Source organism: Triturus cristatus, chromosome 10 (genome assembly GCF_964204655.1).
Source record: "Triturus cristatus chromosome 10, aTriCri1.1, whole genome shotgun sequence".
Lineage (NCBI taxonomy): Eukaryota > Metazoa > Chordata > Amphibia > Caudata > Salamandridae > Triturus > Triturus cristatus.
This window is the reverse complement of record NC_140593.1, coordinates 277,357,730-277,379,912: the sequence shown is the minus strand read 5'-3', so window position 1 is coordinate 277,379,912 and position 22,183 is coordinate 277,357,730. Positions and strand designations below refer to the sequence as shown.

The 22,183-nt window shown below is 46.0% G+C and overlaps 1 protein-coding gene across 5 annotated transcripts in view; it reads left to right on the top strand.

Moving 5' to 3' along the window:
- Positions 1–22,183, top strand: part of AKAP9 (A-kinase anchoring protein 9) — a 1,384,828-nt gene that overhangs the window by 852,398 nt on the left and 510,247 nt on the right. For all 5 annotated transcript variants that reach the window (XM_085631105.1, XM_085631108.1, XM_085631107.1 and 2 more), the window contains one exon: positions 6,212–6,424. In XM_085631105.1, coding sequence (XP_085487231.1) covers positions 6,212–6,424 — 213 coding nt within the window. The remainder of the gene's footprint in view (positions 1–6,211; positions 6,425–22,183) is intronic.

Genomic DNA, 22,183 nt, shown 5'->3' with positions numbered 1-22,183 from the left:
CCTAAAATCAGACAATTTCCTTAGACTTCTACGATGGAAACTTATTTTATGCAGTTAGGGGGAATTCCTCAAACTGAGTGAAAATATCTCCCTTTGAAACTAAGGCAAACATGCTGGTGAAGACAGGCTTAATTTCCCTAAAGAGCATGTACTAAACTACGAAGGGCGTTCGTTTTAGCCAGGGTAGTCAGTGAACGTGGCATATATCTCCCACCACCATTATGTGCAGTGCTGTGACTGTAATGCACTTGTTATATGGCGAACTGAACACCTCCTATATTCTGACCGGGGTTAAACAAGGAGGACAAAAGTATGACCCTTGCATGTAGCGTTGGGTGCAGAGTTCGCTGTCATGTTATGTGTATTTGTAAAGTGCACTATATCTTACCGCAATGTAGGAGCATTCAGGGCTCTTCCATGGACACACGTAGTTGAAGAGCCAAGACATCAGCTTTGTGCTGAATGCAACAATTTTAGAGCCTGGGGCAGATGTGTAGGAGCAGGCCAATTCCAGCCTTTCGGAGCAAAGTAGAAGTCATTACTGCTGCCTATTCTCGTGCTACATATGCATGGAATGTGTGCAAGTGTCCAGCTGGGCAAAGGTGTCTAGAACGTTTCTGAAATCTGAGGCAGTTTTGAGGTATGCGGGTCAGTGTTGTGTAAGGCTTTGAATGTGTGTTTTAGGAGTTTAAAAAAAGCTGTGGCTGTGGAGCCAGTGAAGCTTTTTGAGGTGCAGGGTGTGTACGTGGTAGGAGGCTGAGAGGGAGTCTGGCTTCTGCATTCTGTATGGTTTAAAGTCATCTGCTTATTTGAGTGAGGGACTAAATGAGTATCGTGGTGAGTGCCGGTCCAATGGTCTTGAGTCTCTTGGTGAACTCTGCTTTCTTCCTATGCAATATCCCTGTGAAAGCATACCTAGCCTAAGCCTTTCATGTCTCTGTCTCCTTTAAAGTCTTGACTAATTCTGTATACCTGCCAAGTGAACCTTTGCTAACGCCTTCTAGTGCTGGCTACCTGAAGCTCAAGAACTTGTGTCTTTCGTGTGCCTATAGCACACTCGCTGTGCTAATTCTGCTCCTTCCAATTTGTGGATGTAAGTTGAGGGTGTCCAAGAATGCCTTCCGAGGCCCACATTCCTCAAACTGACGGACCATCTGTACTTTGGAAACTAAGATAAGCATGCATGGGAAGACTGACTAAGTTTCCCAAATAGCATTACAAACACTACTAAATACTTTACCTTTTGCCATACATGGTACTCTGTGACAACATGATCTGTGTTCCGTCTAGCCTTATGTGCAGTGTAGTGACTGTAGTGCACTTGCCATGCAGCAAACAGAATACCTACCACATTCTGACAGCTAATGAAGGTGTTAAGCTGGCCATAAGCAACTCTGATTTCCGAAAGTAGAGTAAACAGTTTTGTGGGGCTGCTTGCTTAGTGCAGTAGTGGCGCACTGTGAGAGGGATGGGCGGAAAAAGAATCGAGGAGGTCTTATGCGTGGATCTATGATGGCGTATTTATTAGAGATATAGGATGGAAAATAAATAAGTAAACACAGGTGGGCTTCGTGGTAGGTGGTTCGTGATTGATGCCGCCGTCTCGTCTGTCAATGGGGTCCTCTCCAGGTTATTGGTGTCGCTCCCCGGGTACCATGGAAAGAGAAGAGACAACAGGCGGTAAGTATGACTGTCGAGGGGGTAAGAATGATTACCACCACCAAGGGTAAAGTAAAAGGAAAAAAGGGGTTGACACACCCAGTGCTCAGGCTATGGTGAAATGCCCGTCTATTCAGTGTAGGCCGTAAGAATAGGTATATGGAACAGAAAAGTACCAGAATCATACGCTCGCCCCTTGCTTCAGGTGGCGAGTGCTTTCTAGGCTGCACCGTTTGCTAGGCTATGTCCCCCGGTCTCAAGTGCTTTACAGAGTGGAGTCAGGGAAGTGCTCGTTGATGTGGTCTATTCGTGCCCCTCTCTATTCGGTAACGATTGACAAGGCATACAAGAAGGGCAGCAACTCCCTCCCCGCCCCTCCTTTCCTCCCAGTCCCCTTACACGTACCGCTGAAGCCGTAACTCTCCAGAGTTACGGCGGCATGCAGGCGTCCTCCGGAGGCGTCCACCAGTCCTCCGGCCACTGCTCCGATTCTACTGCCGCTTCGTCTTCTCCCTCCAGGCTGGGGCCGACGCCGTCACGGTCCTGAGATGCTCCTGTTCCCGATGTCCTCGTCTCCTGATTCTCCGGCGGGTCTCCGTTGGTCCGTTGTTCGCCGTCTTCTTCTTCTTCGGCGTCTTCCGGAGACTCCCCCTTCGCTGCCGGGTCCGTCCTTCTAAGTCCCCAGGACTCTTCCCATTGGACCGCTTCCTTCAGTGGGCGTTCCTGCGGGGAAGACGAGTTCGGGTAAATTAACCCTTGCCTGACTGGCGCGTACCGCTCGATGGGCTCCTCCTCACACACACGAAAGGTATGTATCCATGCACAGCCATTGAAAGGTATTTGTTAGGGCAGCTCCACCTCAGTCAGTTTGCCAGTACTTTTGTATACAACGTAAAGTAGGCTGGAAAACATAGAACTGTCTGAGATGAGCACTTTGAGCAGTAACGATGAGTGTCCTGCTTCTTTCCTTGCTTAGCGGTACAAATGGGGGTGGTGATGGACGGAGCATCAGAACCAATCAAACACTCACACCCAGTCAACATATCTGGGTTTGATCCATCACCGTTCTTTAGCCCACTCTGCCACCCCAGTTCAGACATGGCCATATGCAAATCAGTCTGACCCTGTGCCTCATGGGAACAGTCCAGCCCGAACTGCCAAGCCATGCCTTCCCTGGACCAGAAACAAGCTTCCTAGGACCGGTTTCTGGCATTTCAGCCGTCTTCAGCCAGGTTTGGTTGAATCCCTGCCAACTTATGGCGAACAAAGCGGTACAAAAGGGGCTGAAGACGGCTGAAATGCCAGAAACCCTTCCTAGGAAGCTTGTTTCGGTCCAGGGAAGGCATGGCTTGGCAGTTCGGGCTGGACTGTTCCCATGAGGCACAGGGTCAGACTGATTTTCATATGGCCATGTCTGAACTGGGGTGGCAGAGTGGGCTAAAGAACGGTGATGGATCAAACCCAGATCTGTTGACTGGGTGTGAATGTTTGATTGGTTCTGATGCTCCGTCCATCACCACCCCCTTTTGTACCGCTTTGTTCACCATAAGTTGGTAGGGTATGCTCAGACGTGAGTCCCTTGCTCACTTTGCCACTGGATTCAAGCAAGCCTGGCTGAAGACGGCTGAAATGCCAGAAACCTCTCCTAGGAAGCTTGTTTCCGGTCCAGGGAAGGCATGGCTTGGCAGTTCGGGCTGGACTGTTCCCATGAGGCACAGGGTCAGACTGATTTGCATATGGCCATGTCTGAACTGGGGTGGCAGAGTGGGCTATAGAACGGTGATGGATCAAACCCAGATCTGTTGACTGGGTGTGAGTGTTTGATTGGTTCTGATGCTCCGTCCATCACCACCCCCTTTTGTACCTCTTTCCTTGCTTAGAGCAGACTCTGCAATGATGACTTGTTCAATTCTTTCTAGCTGTTGCAGGAATGCAGTCAGAAAAGTGCCAATCCTGCAGCCTTGCCACGTCCTCAACAGCAGATGAAGTGCCTGCTGCAGCTTCTGTAAGAGTAAGACTTTCAAGGACGTTAGAATGTCAAGAAAAGACAACAGTCTTTCCGTTGTGGTCGGATGATAAACAACATAAGCATTATATTTTACCATCTGGATCTAGTGAGTAAACAGCTTCTTATACCAAGTGCGAGTTTTACGACTCGTGCTATAAGGCTGAAAAACCAGGTCATTCTTATCCACTCCTCCCTTGTACTTGTTGTAATCAAACATGCTGGGGGGCTTGTAAACTTCAGCCAACTGCCCACAAACTGTGACGTGGGAAGTGCTCTCATCATGGATTGTAATGAGGACATACACATTCCTACTATCAGAGAATTTGACTATGAGCAGTTCCTTGGAATACAACACTGCTAAGGGGGTTGTTGGAGATTCTTACAAACAAGCTCCTGCATGTGTCTTTTCAGTTACATTGAGCTATACTGCTTGCAGCAATGCCAGCTTTCTACAGCTTACTGAACATCTCTACTCCCATATAGAAGTTGTCCACATAAAGGTTATATAATTTAAGGAGTGGTTGGACAAGCTCCCATACAGTCTTTGCTGTGATTCCTAGCATAGAAGGCAATCTACAGGATGTAGAGCAAACTCCTTCCCTGTATACACTCTCAAGCTGTATACATAGCCAGTAGACCTGTCACATAGCATGTACAACATGATACCATACGAAGCTGTTTTGCTCAGTATGTACTGTCTGAACAGCAGCTGCCCTTTGTATAGAATCAGCAACTCATCAATGGCTATTTCCAGGAATATAAATAGCAGATAGATATCCCATGACATGCTGAAAAAATAGTGCACATGAGTTCCAGGATAGGTTGAAATGTGCCTCAATGATTTATGCCAGCAAATCAGTGGAATCCTAGTAGTCTCTGTTAACCCCTCCTAGGAGAACAGGGTCCCATTCAATCACTCCCATGGGGTGTGGTAGAAGGGCGGATATAGTGCGGTTAGAGGGGCCCAAAGTTAATGCATTCCAGGATATGGAGCATATAGGGCAGGTGGATGGGATCAAATGCTTTTTCAAACTCCACTAGGACCACTGCCACCGCCCTAACTTAGTCTGATTCCGCCGCCATGACCACCTGAAGTCAGTGGCTTGTCCCTTGATGAAGCATAAAGCAATTCTGCTCATAATGGATGAAGGATATTACCACAAGTGTTAATCGTGTCACTAGGATTCTGCCCACCTGGTTCAGCTTCTTGCCTTGAATGCAGTTTTGTTGACTGCAGTAACTTCATCTCAGTGGGTGGGAGAACTTCATTTCCTGTACAAGATGGGTAAAACCTATTGATACGTCTGCCCCTTTTATACAAATTTAGTACGGTTAGCAGATCACCTGCCAAACACCCCAGGCTTTAAGCATTCAGTGCACAGTGTAGTGACAGGTACTGTGGAGAGCGCTGTCACAAGGCACGTGATATAGTTGCGAAAACATGACAAAACGTTCCCCATACCAACAAAATTCATAGCTGCAAGGTGTCCATTGTTTAGTGTGATACCTTCACCAAATCCTGGATTTTTACCCAACCGCACTTTACTGCTTGGATTTTTGAGCCCATGGTTACAATCTTAAACACACATTTTCAAGTCCTAGAACACAATGTGATGTCTATTAGAAGGTCTGGACTGACTTAGATTGAGATATTTGCCATGGGGACACTTGGCAGCTATGATTGTCCACACAACAGCAGCCCCACCTTAATGTAGTCATGCAAAGAGTGCAGAAAAGGGGATCCAAGCATACTTACAGAATGACGTTTCCGGTGCCATAGAATTCAGGGCTAAAAATTAAATTGGTGTAATTCAGAATTTTAAAGGTTTCACTATGTATTATGCTGTTGGCAGGACAGACCACCACTATAATGTTATCATATTCAGTAACAAATAGGTGAATGGCCCTGAAGTGTTTCCAAGCATTTGTTTATTAACACATTTGAATATAGGACTCTCAATCTAACTGTCTTGTAAACTAGACAGAGCCCTGACATAGTGTAAGAGGTAATGAGATGTGAGAGAGTATAGTATGGGAGGTAATGAGATGTGAGAGAGTATGGTTAGATGTCGTTCAGAGTGCAATACACAGACTTTCTATGCTTAAGACACAAGTCCAGTGGATACGCTGCAAATGGAAAGAGACTGCATACCCTGCAACACTGACACTTTAAATTAAACATCTTCTTTATAATTATCACCACAGAAAACATGTTTTACAAACACTGAAAAAAACTGTTTTTGTCTGTTTTGGCATTTATGCAGCTGAATAAACACAAATTAGCACTGACTTGTAAAGGTTTTTGAAACACTCAGAAAACATCTCTGAAATCCCCTCAGGACGCTGGAGCCTGCACCTGCTGCATCAACGGTAGCTACGCCCCTGAGTCCATGGGCTATATTATTGAAGATGAGGATAATTTAATTACTTTTAAACCTATGCCAGGTTTTGTAATTAGAGCATCTGGTTTGTAGAAGTGTTTAATTCAAATATCTGCAGTACAATTAGAGGAATTGATCGCAAGTGCCCATTTTTTTGGTACAGGCCTCCTGGACGGATACTCAGATGATCGTGTTTCTCTTGAAAAGCAAATGCAAGAAAAAACCGATTTAATTCACCGCCTTGAGCAAGAGCTACAGAGTACAGGTAACAGATTGCAGGAGCTGGAGGAGGAGCGGCAGCAGGTTCAGGATGAAAGGGAGCTGCTCTCGAGACAAAAGGATGCAATGAAGGCGGACGCGGGCCCTGCTGAGCTGCGTATGTATTCCTCCCACCCTCTCTGTGCAGTTCCTCTCAGTAGCCTGTCTCATTGTTGTCTGGCAGTTTTCGTTTATTATTACTCCATTTACATGTTCCATATTTGCGTCATTGCATACATACGTTTTGGGCTTATGGTCGTAATGATAAAGCTGTAATCAGTTTTCCATTCATAATATTAATAATCTGTTAGTGTTTTTGGAGCCTGGGAAGTTTGCACCCATGCTCCATTACCCAGCTCAATGGAATATACATTGTTGACGTCCTGATCAGATGTTTTACTGTGAAGCTCTTTTAAATGTATTCCATAGTATGTTTCAGACTCCATTGAGGACTCATCTTATTTAGCAAGAGTAACTAGAACATGTTCCTGAGAGAGTCCCAGTTATTTTCCAACTCATCTTTAGACAGCAGTTGCTTTATAATCTCACTTGCGTTTCAATATTTGGTAATGGCCTGATCATTCTGGTCCTTTGGCCTGTAACCTCAATTCCTTCATTACTCCGTTAGTGAAAGTCTGCCACTTCGCTGTTTTATTTGTTCAAAAGTTGGCATCATGACTGCTTGGAAAAAACCAAAAAGCTGTTAGGAGAAAGAGTGAGGAAAAGTATGATCCATGTGTCTGCTTAATACCAAACATCTTGAAGTTTCTCGATCACGGGATCTGTGTGTTAAACGAAAGATAAGGTACTCTTAAGTGCGGTCCCCTGTCAGGCTGCCCCTGTGGACAAAGATTGTTTGGATCTTGTTTTGTACAACATGCATAGAAAAGCAGTATCTAAGTTCATGCTCCTCTCCTCATCTGCCTTACTCCAATGAGTCCTGTGCAGTTCACACGGGTCCACTGGTACGAAACTGTTAAAAGGTGTTCTACATCCTTATGAGTGAGGGGTCTATCACCAGGCAAGGCAAAGCAAAGAGTCAGTTAGACACATTGTCTTTGTGTTCATTCAGCAGGGAGCAGTACAGATAGTCCTTGAAAGATATGTCAAAGGCCACATCCCCCATGGAGTAATGCATTGATAGGGAATCAGACAGATTGTTCCCATTAAGCTCAGTAACCTTTATATTAGAATTAAAGTTGGATCAAAGATACTGATAGGGGTTGCTTGTGTTCCCATTCAGAAGGGACAGGGCCTAACAGTTCTTGCTGGACGTTTCCCTTTGGGGGCAGAACCAGTGCCAGTCTGCACATGGATGTCCTTTATCTGTAGTGGCAGAGTGAGCAAAAACAATTGAGTGGCTAGTGGCCAAGAGCATGAGAATATTACAAGCATTTGATTTTTTGGGTTTTCTCAACAGATATACCAGAGCTCACATGCCTTATGCCATGACTACTTCTCTGGAGCGCTCCGATAATTGTATTCCCCACAGGTGAATCTGTTAAACTGCTGGCTTTAGGCATATCAATTGATTAAGTTTACCATTCTACTCCAAGTATTTGTGGCTGGAGTAGGACTCCATGTTATGACTTATTGCCTGACTATCTGTAGGAATTTATTTATTATGATAAGTATACAGAACTTATCCTTTCTGTCTCCCACCTTCCCCTTTGTAGTTGGTGAAAATGTACTTTGAAATAATTAAAACGTGGCTTGCAAGCTATTAAAGTGCCCTAAGTCACCACAGGGCTGTTAGTGGGTGAGTGTGCACCCCCGGCGTCCACAATCTTGCCGGTCTAGCCAACCAGCTTTCCCATTCACCATTTTGTTTCAACTCCTTCCATCACAAAATGGTCAATGTATAGAATGCTCTAGGAGAAACTCCTTTTACTGGACTCAGCCGAGCTCCCTTCTTTCACAAGATTGTGCTGGCTAGGATATTCATCACTTTGTGATTTTTAGGTGTTGAGGACTGACAGGCTGATATTTTGAATGAGCAGCTAGATCTGCTATATAAATAAGCATAACCTAATCTCCTCTAATTTGGAGCATGGCATGTTTCTGTAATCAGATTTGCAATTTGTTGCAGGGGAAAAAACAAAAGGAAGTAGTATGAAGTGGAAAGGGCAATCCGGTTGTCAAAAAAAAAGGGAAAAAAGAATTGCGAGGAGTGGATGTATGAGAGGGAGTGAGCCTGGAAGAGGGCAAGGCTGTAAAGGTGGTGTGGATGAATGGTGGTAAGAGAGCAACGTCCTCAACCCTTTGTATAAGCAACAGAATGCATTAGGTGGGGTGTGAAAAACAGTTAAGAAAAACAAACTACTTTTAGCAGTTTTTGCCAAGAAGGAAATTCCCCAGGTTGTTATTGTCAACCCGATGAATGCTTTTCTAGATGAATAGTTTGCGGAAACGGCTTCAATGAAAATGGAAGTTGGTACGTGTTTCTTCAAGTTTTTTTTTTTTGTCAGTAACTTGTAAAACCATCAAAGAATGCTGTGTTAAGTTTAGCATCTTAAAGGGCTAATAGGAAAATCTTGGTTTTGGAGAGGTTTAATTTGATGCCAAAAGTCGTTTCACAACACATTTCACTAAGTTTTTTATTTAATTCTGTGTGATTTGGCCTTTCAAAAGAAAGTTTTAAAAACAACTTGTGATGTTACTTTGCATTAGGTTGAACATGTATTGAGCAGGCCCAAAGGGCCTGATTTAGCTTTGTAAGATAAGGTACTCTGTCTCGCCAATTAATTTAGTGATAGGCAGACCTTAAGACAGAGTTGGGGCTGTCAGAGTAAGGACATTACACTGTCCGACCTATTTAAAGTGGACAGTGAATTGTCTTTTTTTCCTGTAAGCAAGGTAGAACATGTTTTGTCAAGGGCATAGGACCCGAAATAGAGACAGGGTACTAAGATATCCTGCCTCATTTACTGACAGGCGGAGTAGGGGCCATCGGAGGAAGGACATTACACTGTCTGTCCTATTTAAAGAGGAAAAACCTGGCAGTGAGAGACAGAAGAAAATAATAGCCCTCCCACCGTTGGAGAAACATCCCAAAGCAGCAAATTGCTTCAGAAAAACACAACTTTTGATAAGTTTGGTGAACGGCCATCAATACCGATGCTCTGTGGATACCGTTCACCAATAGATGTTGACTAGACACCGCTGACTCACTAGGCAGAGCAGTTTCATCGACAGTGACCCTGCAACACCACATCTGGTTGACGACTACTGGCTTTTCTGGGGATGTCCAGTCATCACTCATGAACATGCCCTTCGAAGGCTTCTGTCTCTTTGGAGAAAATGCGGATTTAGTGCTGGAGCGCACTAAGGACAGCAGGGCTAATTTACATTTAACTCATACCGAGTCCAAAAGCAGATCATTTATTATGCATTCATGGCATCGCATTACTTGGACTGTCTAGATAGTCTCTTGAAACTTTGTTAGACAGGTCTCTTTCATCAAATGTACATATTGTAAATATTGCAAATTTTATTCCTACTATTACATCTTCACCTTATCATGAGCACTACCTTGAGCACTTTATTCACCTTTCACTATGGAGGAACCATTGAAATTGTGAATTTACCATTATTGCATTGTATAAATCGCCTTGAATAACAAGTAAATCTGTTCAGTGTCCAATTCAATTATTGCGGGGTGTTGGTTGTTTTTTTTGTGGTTCCTTTTCTGAGATTTTCTCTGTTCAGTTGGACCAGTCTTTGTACGTACTATTATCAGCCCAGGTCCAACTGGGTATACCCCATTGTTATGTAACAATGCCAGAAGTAGGTAATGGTTGCTATTCTTGCTACTTTCTGGTGCCCAAGAAGGACGGTGGCCTTCGTGCTTTCCTCGACCTGTGCTATCTTGATTTCTTCCTAAAGAAGGAGGAATTCAAGATGCTCACTCTTGCTCATGTCCTGTTTGTCCTGGACCCGGGAGACTGAATGGTAGCATTGGACCTGCAGGATGCAAATTTCCACATTCCTATCCTGTCTGCCCACATGAGCCACCTGCAGTTCATGGTGGGCCACAAGCGCTTTCAGGTTACTGGGCTCCCTTTTGGCCTCACCAGCGCCCCTCGGGTGTTCACCAAGGTGATGGTGGTGGTGGCTGCAGCTGCGGAGATCAGGGGTGCCAGTCTTCTACTATCTCGACAACTGGCTATTGAAGGCCAGCTTGCCCCAGGCTGTTGTCTTCCACCTCCAGACTACGGCTGACCTCCTGCATTCGCTGTAGTCCACTATCATCGTGCCGAAGTCACACCTGACTCCCTCTCGCATACCCCCTTTCTTTGGAGCTGTTCTGGACACTGTGCAGTTTCCGGCCTACCCTCCTGAATGGAAAGTCCAGGATATTCAGGCTATGATACCGATGTTTCAGCCTCTATCCTGGATTTCGATGAGACAGACTCTGAGGCTGCCGGGCCTTGGGGCCTCCTGCATCCTGCTGGTGACCCATGCCGCTGGCATATGTGTTCTGTACAACAGGACCTGAAGTTCCAGTGTGTGCAGCATCAGGGTAACCTCTCTGACATGGTCCAGATCTCGGAGGGAACTGTGTAACATCTGCTGTGGTGGTTAACAAACTGCGATTGGGTCAGTGGCAGACCCCTCTCCCTTCTCCAACCAGATCTCACAGTAGTGACAGATGCGTCACTCCTGGGATGGGGCAGCCATCTGGAGAGAGGTGCAGATCAGAGGACTCTGGTCTTCAGCAGACTCCAGATCAACCTGTTGGAGCTCGAGCGATCCGATTGACATTGAAAGCCTTACTACTCTCCATCCATGGAAGGCTGGTGCAAGTGTTCACAGAAAGCACCACTGCCATATGGTACTGAAACAAACCTTTTGTCATGAGGCCTTGCATCTCTAGACATGGCTGGAGTAGCAGGGAATATTTTTGGTGCTTCAGCATCTGGCGGGTTATCTGAACGTCAGAGCGGGCAAACTCAGCCAAAGAGGCCTCATTGATCACAAATTGGGTTTCCATCTGGAGGTGGTACAAGGTTTCTTTCAGCTGTGGGGAGAGCCTTGGTTAGATCTTTTCACCACTGATGAGAGCATGAAATGTCAGCAGTTTTGTGCACTGGAGTTTCCAAGGCAACTCTCACTCAGAGACACTTCATCTCGAATGGAGCTCAGGCCTCCTGTATGCCTTTACGTCCATACCACTCCTGCCCACAGTTTTGGGCCCAAGTCATCCTTATTGCTCCAGATTGGGTAGGGAGAGTCTGGTATCCCGAGCAGTTTAGTAGGGCCATCGGTCCCCCGATCATGCTGCCCCTACAGGAGGATCTTCTGTTGCAGCAGCAGCAGCGAGTTCTTCACCCGAACCTGCCCACTCCGCCTTCTCGTGTGGATATTGAGTGGCAATAGTTGACAGCTTTCGACCCTCCTTTCGAAGTCTGTGATGTTATCTTGGCAGATAGGCAGCCCTCCACTAAAACCGTTTACACCTGCTGTTGGACAGAATTTGTGGCATGGTGTACAGAAAGACAAATTGATTCCCTTTCTGCCTCGCTTTCTCAGGTTCTCCTGTTCATCCTTTCCCTTGTTCAGCAGGACTCTGATCTGGGCACTCTGAAGGGCTGTCTCTCCGGCATTTCAGCGTTTCTGTGGTTGCCCGATTAGCCATTCCTCTTCAAATTCCCTATTGTAAACAGCCCTGGGCGTAGTGGGCGTACGTGAAGCATTACAGAGTGGGGGCAAATCTACGCCCACCCGCACACTTCGCGTAGCCCCACTACGCGCCACCCGCCTCCATCCCGCCCTCATTTTACAATTGCTTATAAACAATACATAAAGAAAATGACTTACCTGAGCTGCCGTGTCCCGGGGCTCCATCTTGCTGCTTCCTGGATAGCTTCTTCCTCACGAATGTGCATGCGCGGGCGCCCGCGCATGCATGAGGAAGAAGCTATCCAGGAAGCAGCAAGATGGAGCCCGAGGACGCGGCAGCTCAGGTAAGTAATTTTCTTTATGTAATGTTTATAAGTAATTGTAGAATGAGGGCGGGAGGGAAGCGGGCAACTCTGCTCCGCCGCAGGATGTGCGTAGTCTGCCCCTGCTACGCCTACTTTGCGAAGCGGGCAGTACTGCGCACACTCCACGGGCGGATCGGAGCACTGCGCCCACCCTTAATTGTAAATAGGTTTCTGAAAGCTTCACATTATTTGTTTCCACCTTCTCCCTTTATTATGTTTATGCCCCAGTGAAACCTTAATCTCATCCTCACTTTCCTTATGTGTGCCTCCTTTGAGCCTCTGCACAACTGTCCACTGGGGCTCCTTACCATCAAGATGGCCTTTCTAGTGGCAATAACATCTGCCCAGAGGGTCAGTGAGCTTCAGGCCTGGTCATCCAAGCCTCCTTATCTTAACACCTACCCAAACAAACTGGTGCTTCATACGAGAGCTTCCTATCTTACGAAAGTGATCACTCCTTCTCACGTAGGCCAATCCATCACTTTGCCTTCTTTTTACGTTCTGTCTCATCCCTCTAAAGAAAAGGAGCAACTTTACTGTCTGGACCCAAAAAGAGCATTGTGGTTCTACCTTGATTGCACACAAGCGTTCTGGGTGAACGACCACATCTTTGTGGAACAAAGAAAGGATGCGCTGTACAGAAGAGGACCATGTCATGATGGGATCGTGCTCTGTTTCAAAATCTGGTATGCGCTGGCTAAAAAGCAATCCTCCGAGGGTTTGCGTGTTCATTCCACCAGAGCTAAAGCAGCAACCACTGCATTAGCACGCAGTGTACTGGTCCTGGACAGCTGCTATGCTGCAACGTGGGCTTCCCTGCACACATTTATCAAACACTACTACCTGGACAGTCAGATTTGTAGGCTGGGCACTTTGCTTATTTGGTCCTGCAGGACTTCTTCAGGTGACATTGGTGTGCAGACCCATCTCCAGGGAGGTATCACTTGAGTATCTATTCTAAGGTAAGGAATCTGCGGCTAGAGGTCTCTATCAGATGAACAAGTTACTTACCTTCGGTGACACCTTATCTGGCAGAGACTATATCTGGCCGTAGATTCCTTAGAGACCCACACATCCTCCCCGCTCTCCAAATGGGTTGCTAGGGACAGGGATTTCCCGGTTCAGGGCCCTAGTTTTACACACCAGTGGTCAGTGTACTTTATGGCTCCGCGATTCTGATGTGGAAAGTTCCAAAAACTAACTGACATCAGCGCGCTGGGGTGGGCCTATATGGGCACCGCGTATGTCACTTATGGCCCGAACAACACCACGTGGAGCCGGACGCCACCACCTATGGCGCACAGGGGTACTGCTCAAGAAAAAATGTCTGGATCCAGTCTGACGCCTGGGGATAATTGTAAGGTAAGGAATCTGTGGTTAGATGGTCTCTACCAGATAAGGCGTTACCAAGGGTAAATAACTTGTTCTTCAGCCTTCTTGTTGCAGGGCATATTTATATTCATATGGCTTGTTGTGGCGTAGGCTGCTCAAGGATCATTGCATTGTCTAAACTGCTAGTACCAGTAAGACATCTTAGATACTGAATTGACTTTTGTGCCTCAGACTGATAAAACAGACCAATCTTGCTGATGCAATGAACAAGCACTTTAAAAAATTCTCTTGTTTGCTCTTTCAAGTTACAGCAGAAAGTTTGTTGGAACCCTTGCAAATTAGCCTACACAAATGGTCTCTATCTTCGGTTACCCAAATGCCAATCCACTTGCTTCATTGTTACAGCCAGGCCGTTTTCAGGGTTGAAATTAAGTGTGTCACCCAGCATTACTGGCAAGAATGTATTCAGCATAAACCCACCACAAACTTGACTTGTCCTGCAGCAAGTCCTCTGAAAGTAGCCATGGATCAAAAAGAACTTGTAAGGTGGCGCCTCGATGCAGGTGACCATTCTCTGGAATCAGTCCACCCCAGACCAGAGGAACCAGACCATGGCAATCCTGAAATCATGGTTTCTCTCAAAGTGGATTTTAAAAAAAGTATGACGGCCTGTGTAGTGCCAAAATGCTATGGTGAACTTGAATATGAAGAAATCCCACTAACAAGATAATAAGATAAACACTCCGAAGAGGCAGCCTACAAAAACAAGCCATAAACACGATCATGTGCCGAACATGCTGCTGCATTTACCAGTGGCTTCTTTGCCGGCCGGACTAGCCATACTGCTGCTTTGGCGTTTCCTTGGGCTCGGAGGTTTTTTAAAAAAAATGTTTTATAAGAACTCCGTGAGCTGTTATGGCCCAACCATTAAAGCCCCTGGAGCCACATTCTAGTCACGACCACCTATAATGTGGGGCTCGTTTGGTAACATTTTTGCAAGGTCTGGTTTTGGTTTCCATCCCAGCCCTGCTTACTCCCCCAGCTTTTCAGGTCCGAGCCAAAATCACTATTTACATTTCTAGCTGCCCTGCAGAGCTCCAAAAACATATAGCGCCCACAACAAAAGGGAATGAGGTAAAACTGATCGCTCCAGACTGCAGCAGCGTGCTTGCACACCTAGAATCCCTCTGTACACCCAGGCCCAGAAATGTTCCTCAGCTCTGACTCGCAGTCACTGACAGGACCCACACATCAAACAAAGGCATGGAAGAGCCAGCCATAAATGTGTTCTTAATAAATACACTACTGACTAATGCATTGTTTAGCTCCCTCGCCTCTCCCACGATGTTATGCTTCCAGGGACGCAGCCCACGTGACGTATGTCCTTTAGTAGACAGCCAGGGCTCCTGTCGCAGCCGTCCGCTGGCTCGCGCGCTCGCTGCTGTGTTGTTCGTGCGGCTTGCAGCGGCTTGCTTTTCATATTAGAAACATTCCACAGTACTTCACTGCCTGTGCTTGGGGACTTAGGTCCCAGCCGTAGAGATCTGTAGAATGCAAACGGGCATTACGGGTACAGCAGTCGGGTAATTTAATTTAAAATGCTTTTACCAGAGGATACACTACTTTTGCTGCAAGGAGGGCACGTGAATGACAGGAGGAAAAACTGGAAGCTTATCAAATAAGAGAAGCCACCCCGCCGAGCGCGAGACAGACAGATTTAATTAGACGCGTGTACTTAGAACACATTAAATTAACACTGTAAGCTTCGGTAGGATGACGTCCCAAGTAAAGGCGAGCACTTCATGTGATTCTGGGCAAATCAGTTAACCTCTCCGTGCCTACTAAAAATGAATGTGACGTTGAGGAATGTGACTGGTAGTCACGTAAAGCGATCCAATACATTGGGGTCGAGTTCGTGGTATATAAAAAAAACTGCAAACAAAATACTCCTTTTATGGCCGTAGATAACATGAAGAGCACCCTTGTTCAGATTTTTAAATGCATATCCTCACTAGCCTGACTTTATCGCCACCTTAATGTGGGGCATTTTTTCAAAATGTAAAATGATTCTGGCCCTGCTTTGAACGGTCTACTACGTCTTGAATGCAAGATCTTGCTAAGAACGGTTCCCACCCACTCTGCTGCCACACCCACTTCCTACTCCCAAACCCACTTCCTGTCTGCTCCCTTTGCTTACATAATGACTTAGACCAGGTCACCTCGGTTCCGTGCGAGGGTGTTGTGAATCTCCGTACACGTTTGATTGCCAAGCTCGGGGATTAAATAGAGAGAAGTTTATTAAACCAATGACGTCATAAACCATGTGGATTTGTACTAAAGAGGCATGACGTTAGGCTTTATTACAACGAGGAAGAATATTTTTCATTGTAAGTATATTCCGAAAATGGGGGTTGAGAAAGGGGGCAGTAGCACTGTTGCAAGAAGAGGGGGTCCTGAGCATTTAAGTTCAGTCATCGGGTGTGAGGTGAGCTCCAGCGATGGCAGCCTGAGGCCGTGAGCAAGGCGAGAGGGAACAGCACCAAGATGGACGGTGCAGATAAATACACGCACCTCAGGACCCTTAAAGTAAGGAAGAGTTGATGCCTGTAGGGACTGCGACTTGCTCAAGTGCCCACAAGCGACCCTGCCTACTGCTGTCAGGGCCAGTGAGAGGGGAAGGAGGAAAGCCTTCCTGCAATGGTGTGATACGCCTGAGCCCTGTACCTGCAGCCCTGCACGTAGTGTCACCCAGCAGGGTAGAGGGCAGAAACATGTGCAGGAGCTGGAGATGGGCGCCCTCCCTTTTGCCTGAGGAAGTAAAGATTGTCTCCCAATGGCTGCGGTGAGAACCGTGTATATTTCCAAAGGAGTGCAGAGCGTCTGCCCTCTCACTACCGTCATACCCACACCCGAAGGACCGCCTGGGCAAGAATCCTGCACTCCCCGTGGGGCGGATGACGCTCCGTGAGAAGAGAACAGCTTCTGCCACCCTTAGGATCATTGGAGACCGAGCAGAGCTGCAGAGTGAAGGAGGACGTCCCGCCAAGTGAGCCTCCTGCCAGCTGCTGTTCTCCCCATTGAAAAGGTGCTGAAATGAACGAGTCTGCACCAGCACTGAGAGGCCCCTTGCATGGCCAGTGAGAAGATTTACTGCTGCTGGAAAGGAATGGATACGTGAGTGGGGCTCGTGAAGCGTGGCCTTGCAGGCGAAGAGTAAGGAGCAGTGGCAGCGCCACCTAGAGGTCGCGGGAGGCACCGCGGCTGGCAGTGACAGAAAAAAAGGACAAAACAAAACAAAAGCATTGAGAATGCAATAGGTCTCTCCTTTTATTAAGTCAAAGTAATTTTGCTTTGCTCTACATTACCATTAGCAAAGCAAATGGCTTTAACTTAATCAAAGGCGAGACCTATTGCATTTTCACAATGCTTGTTATTTTATTGTGAAGCAGTTTTATAGAGTGCTGTGTGCCTCCTGGTTACTTCAAGCCACAGAACTAGATGTATCAGTGACTAATTTATGTGACACACAAAATATTAATATTGGGCGTTTTCCTTGTTTATGGTAGACCTGGACGCAGTGTTCGAAGGATTGGTTCCCACCAAAAATCCAGCAGCTTTGCTGCTCCAGACATCTTAAAATAAATCCCTGACTGTTCCTACCTGGGGAGGGGTGGTGGGGTGTGTAAATAAGGCGCAGAGCGTGGGAACCAATGAAAAAGAAATACAACCACGAACGGCTGTTACCGAGGAAAGACAGGGCTGCGAACAGGATGCAAGGCCAGCCCCTGGAATGTGAGGCTCTGAACGTGAGAAGAGGCAGACCGAAAGCCAGGAGTGGTTCTCACACCGCGTGGGCGGATGTGAACTGTGGGTCTTGAAAGCATGTTCAGATTGGAAATTATATATCGAAACACCAAACCCAAAAGTTTCCCCGTGACAGGTCTCTATGACTGAAGGCTGTGCAACAGATGTGCGCAGGAATGATGGGATATGTAGTCCTATTTCCATAGCTGCCAAGCTTGCCTTGTTTCTGCGTGGACCATTCAGCAATCCCGATTTTTAGCCAATTTTGCTTCTTGCATGCTGAAGCTTTTACATCGTACATATAAAGGGTATTGTAATTACAATATCAGGAATGCAGAGTGCTACTGGATGGAAGTCCTAGACTGGCTGACGTTGTCTCCCATGACCCTGGTCTGTGTAATAACTATGCAGTCCTTTGGAAATGTTGTGGCCAGCACGTGCAAGTGTTGTAAACAAGGCTGCAGGGGATATGGCGGACGAGGTGTTTTGGGAGTTCTCCACCGTACCACTTTACGCAGGCACGGAAATCGTTTAAGTGTGTTTATTCGTTTTTCAAGAAAGAAATCATATATAAAAAAGTATGCCACTGAGGTATAATGACATCTTTCCCTGCCTTCCTTCAAGAAACTTCCATCCTTTAAAAATATTGATTATTCTCTTGATTTTGGATTATTATTACCTATAAGGTTAAACCTCAATCCTTACCATCATTGAAAAATTAGCATTGAATGTGATCATGAGTATAGGCCATCGGTGTGTTTAACAGGTACATTAGCATTATGTGGGACTATCTGAAAGCACCGCGGCATCAACTTCAAGCTGGGAAGAGCCTGTGGAGCCATGTGCGGGTCAATGATAGATAGACAGTAAGCTCGGATCCTCATGCAAGAGTGGATCTTTACGAATACGACATGGAAACAAGCGCGCGTGCCTCGGGTGGGGGGGGGGGGGGGGAGTGCAGCCGAGAGCAGGTAGTGTTTCCCTTGCGGGAGCGAGCGCAATAATTGCTACCAGATGGCGCCGCTCGCTCCCGCATGGAAATCGCCAGACGTGCACGCGTTGCCATTCAAAGCAGTGCAACGCGTGCACGTTTTTGCCTGCAAAACCGGACCGATTTCTAAAGGTCTCTTCCTATGCAGCGCATGCGCGCTGTGTAGGCGAGACATGAAAAAGAACAGTGCGTGCTGAAATGGACAGTAGCACAGGAATGGCTGCTGCTGTGCATAGTTACTGGGGGAGAGATCGTGGATTTGGCCCAACTGATTCCAAGAGGAGTGTACCCACTGAAGATGCTTGGACAGAGCTGGTCAGGAAAGGCAACGCGGCCTGCTGCATGAGAGGGACTGCCATGTAAGGTGCCTACTGCACCACCTGGTGGCCACATGTGACTGCTGCATCAGTCTTCTAGCACGTCTGGTACAGTGCAACAGCCCTCAGCACAAGGAATGTGTCAGGAGCCCAAAGCTTAAGGAGTGGCAGCTCAAAGGGGATTGTACTGTGACGGAGAGAGTGACTGCACATTCATACTGTAATGAACCCCACAAGATGTGCACCTGTGGAGCTCAGCGTGAGGTGAGGACTGTTGTAGGCAGAGAAGAGACTGTGTATGGCCCCCCCCCGGCAGTGTTTGTTCAGGAGGACTGCTAGGCAGTTGAAAAAGTGAAGTAATGTAAATCCCAGCAAGCAACACCGTAGATTGGTTGCTCCGGGAGAAGGCTGGAAGAGTGTTGGCCAGAGCAAAGATGAACAGCATTCAGGAGAAGAAAGTGGGCGATGAGCAACCCCTGCGGTCGTATACCGCTACCGTGTTCAGGATGGGAGCGATGACTGCGCCCTCAGTGACAAAAGGATACCACCGCAAGAGAGGGAACACAGTGCGCAAGGTGCCATCAGAAAGAGCACCCTCAAGTGAACGACAGAGGCTGCGAAGTCAGAAGCGTGCCGAAGACCGCTCCAGAGAAGCTGACAGTACGGGCATAAGTCTGAGAAAGGGTGCCCTGCGAGGAAGAGGGCCCATGTTGTTACAGGGGTAACACACCCTGAGAATCCTGCCTGAGTGGTGGACGAAGAGAGTGCCACGATGGCGTAGCCTGGAGGTGCATCCTCCAGTGAAGAGGAGACCTGGGAGAAGTCGAAGAAGATAAGGCCGATGAGAGGCCCAAGAAGAAGACCTGGCAGAGGTCATGAAATGAAGAAGGTCATGACGAGAGGTCTGGTCAGTGAACGAAGAGAAGGATAAGTGCTAGGGGTAAGACATGGCCAGAGAGACCCATGTGAAGTGCACGTTGCATGGAGAGGTCTGGTCAAAAAAAGAAGAGTAAGACAAGTGGGTGATAGAGATCAGGGTGTGTACAATATTCCCACTACCACGGATAGAGTAATCTCACAGTTACACGCACATGCATACATCATACGCTAGGGCCCATTTCACTAACATACGCTCAAATACTCTACCAGCAATAAACCTGTAGAAGGAAAACACTCCTAAACACCCCGCATCTATATCGAGGTCGATAAGACCTGGTTTTTGTGACTGTCCCTAAGCATAATCTATACAAAATATACAACAATAATCAATAATGCAAACTCAATAATTGACAAGAAAGAATATCCAACACCATGTTTAAAATTATATTGCTTTATCTAAAATTAGTCAAAGAAAATCAATCAGAGTAAATCATTTCTCATAGTTACCTATTCTAGCTAAATGTCAGAACGGGTCAGGACAAGTCTCTCGGTAAATGTCTCTCAAGACGAAGTCCCTTCAGCATCAATCCTCAGCAACGCAGATTCGATACGCGGCAAAGGCAAAATGGCAAGTGGCAAAAGACCCTCTCTAGGCTAACATCTCTTATAGTTTCTAAACAATAGAAAGATACATTGGGAACATAGAAAAAACCATAATGTCCGCCGGACTTGCTGAGCAGAGCGAGAAGGAAAGGATGTAACATTGCTACATTTGAGAATCTCCGCTCAGGAAAAGTACACATAACGAAAACTACGGAACAGGAACCAAGGAAATAAAACATGTATCACAATTATCCTGCTTCTCCTCAGCCATCGAGCCACAGTTCAGAGCTTCCCTCTAAGGCTCCTTTGTTTCCCAAGGCTGCCAAGGACACTTTCACTTCTCTTGGAGACTTCCCAAAAACTGCTGCCGTCCTCATGGAAAGTTTTTCGACAAGCACCATGGTCAGTTAGCTTCAGGACCATTTCCAGCAGGGGTCTCCCTCGTCTCAGTTTTCATATTAAAATCACAGCCAGGCTCATTATTCAGCCATCTTTCTCAGGCCAACATAGGCCTTAATAGACCATCTTAATTTAAAAGAGACAAAACAACGTTACCACAGCATAGTGATTAAACAGTGTTAACCCCACTAATACCCTTATGTGTATGCATTTATCTAGCACTTGCAACATGGAAAAGCATTAATTCAGAAAGCGTTTTGTGCTAAAAAAAAAACAGCACATAGCAACGTTTAAACATGAAAACACATTTAACACGCGCGTTATTATCAGTCAGCACATTTAAGCACACTCACGTGTAACTCTTTCTTGTTAAAACAAACGGATTGATTAATATAAACGCACTTGCACATGACAAATAATTAATTATTAATTATTAATACTTTAGTACAACGAATAGACATGCCAGAGCTTCAAAAGCCCTAGAATTTTCAAACTGAAAACTCTGCTCCAGCAATCCCCCCTTTGGTGATTTTATCACCAAATAAACCCAAAAAAAAAATAGTGAAAATTTAGTCCCATTTTAGGAGAAATCGGAAATGTCTTTTCCCCTTTACACAACATTAAACACCAGTCACTCTTTCATCATCCCTTTTTGTCTCTAAGTAAACACTCTCCCTCAATTCTTCTAATTCAATTTCTTGAGGTTCTCTCTTCAACCTCTTGTTTTTCTTTTCTTTATTCAATTTCTTCCTCCCTCCCCTGTTTTTACAACACACACACACCAATCTTATTATTAATAAAGCCACAATTATACAAGACAAGGGAAACAATATTCTACCTATAATAGTACTACCTATCTTTGCAATAAAATCCTTAACAGCTATCATTTTATTAGCTATTTTAGTCCACAAACTCTCAGCTTCAAGTGGTACTAATTCTTCATGCAAATCAGTAATATTTTTGATATAGACCTTTAGGTCTCTGCTTTCGTCTGGAATGTAAGTGCAACAATGTTGAACTTTCAGCATTCCACAGACTCCACCCTCCTTGGCCAATAGAATATCAAGGGCAAGTCGATTTTGCATAGACATGGCACGTACGGCACTTAATTCCGTATTCACCAACAGAAACCCTCCAGCGGTATTTGTCGATAAGCGATCAACCACTGTGGACAGTTTCCGAATTCCATAAGCATTCAAAGAAATTCCCACTGCTGGAATCAAAACCCCAAAAATATCACCCACTATTTCAGACCAAGTTTCTCTCTTAAAACTCATTAGTAAATGAATATGCTCTACATCTGTTACTTTATCTATATGAAAAATCTTTGGAAAAACTAGGCCCACATAACATGTGCCATACCAATGGTCAGGCAACTTGTAATAATCCTTATTCCCACAAACATAATATACTCCTGGAAAAATCGTATCTTCTCCACCTCTGAAACCCCAACCTGTTGCAATGAAGTATGTATCATGGCACTCACTAGTCCCGACAAAATATGTATCATATTGGGATTTCCTTCTTGTAATACAAAGTTTACCCTTCTGTGGTGCATCTAGAGC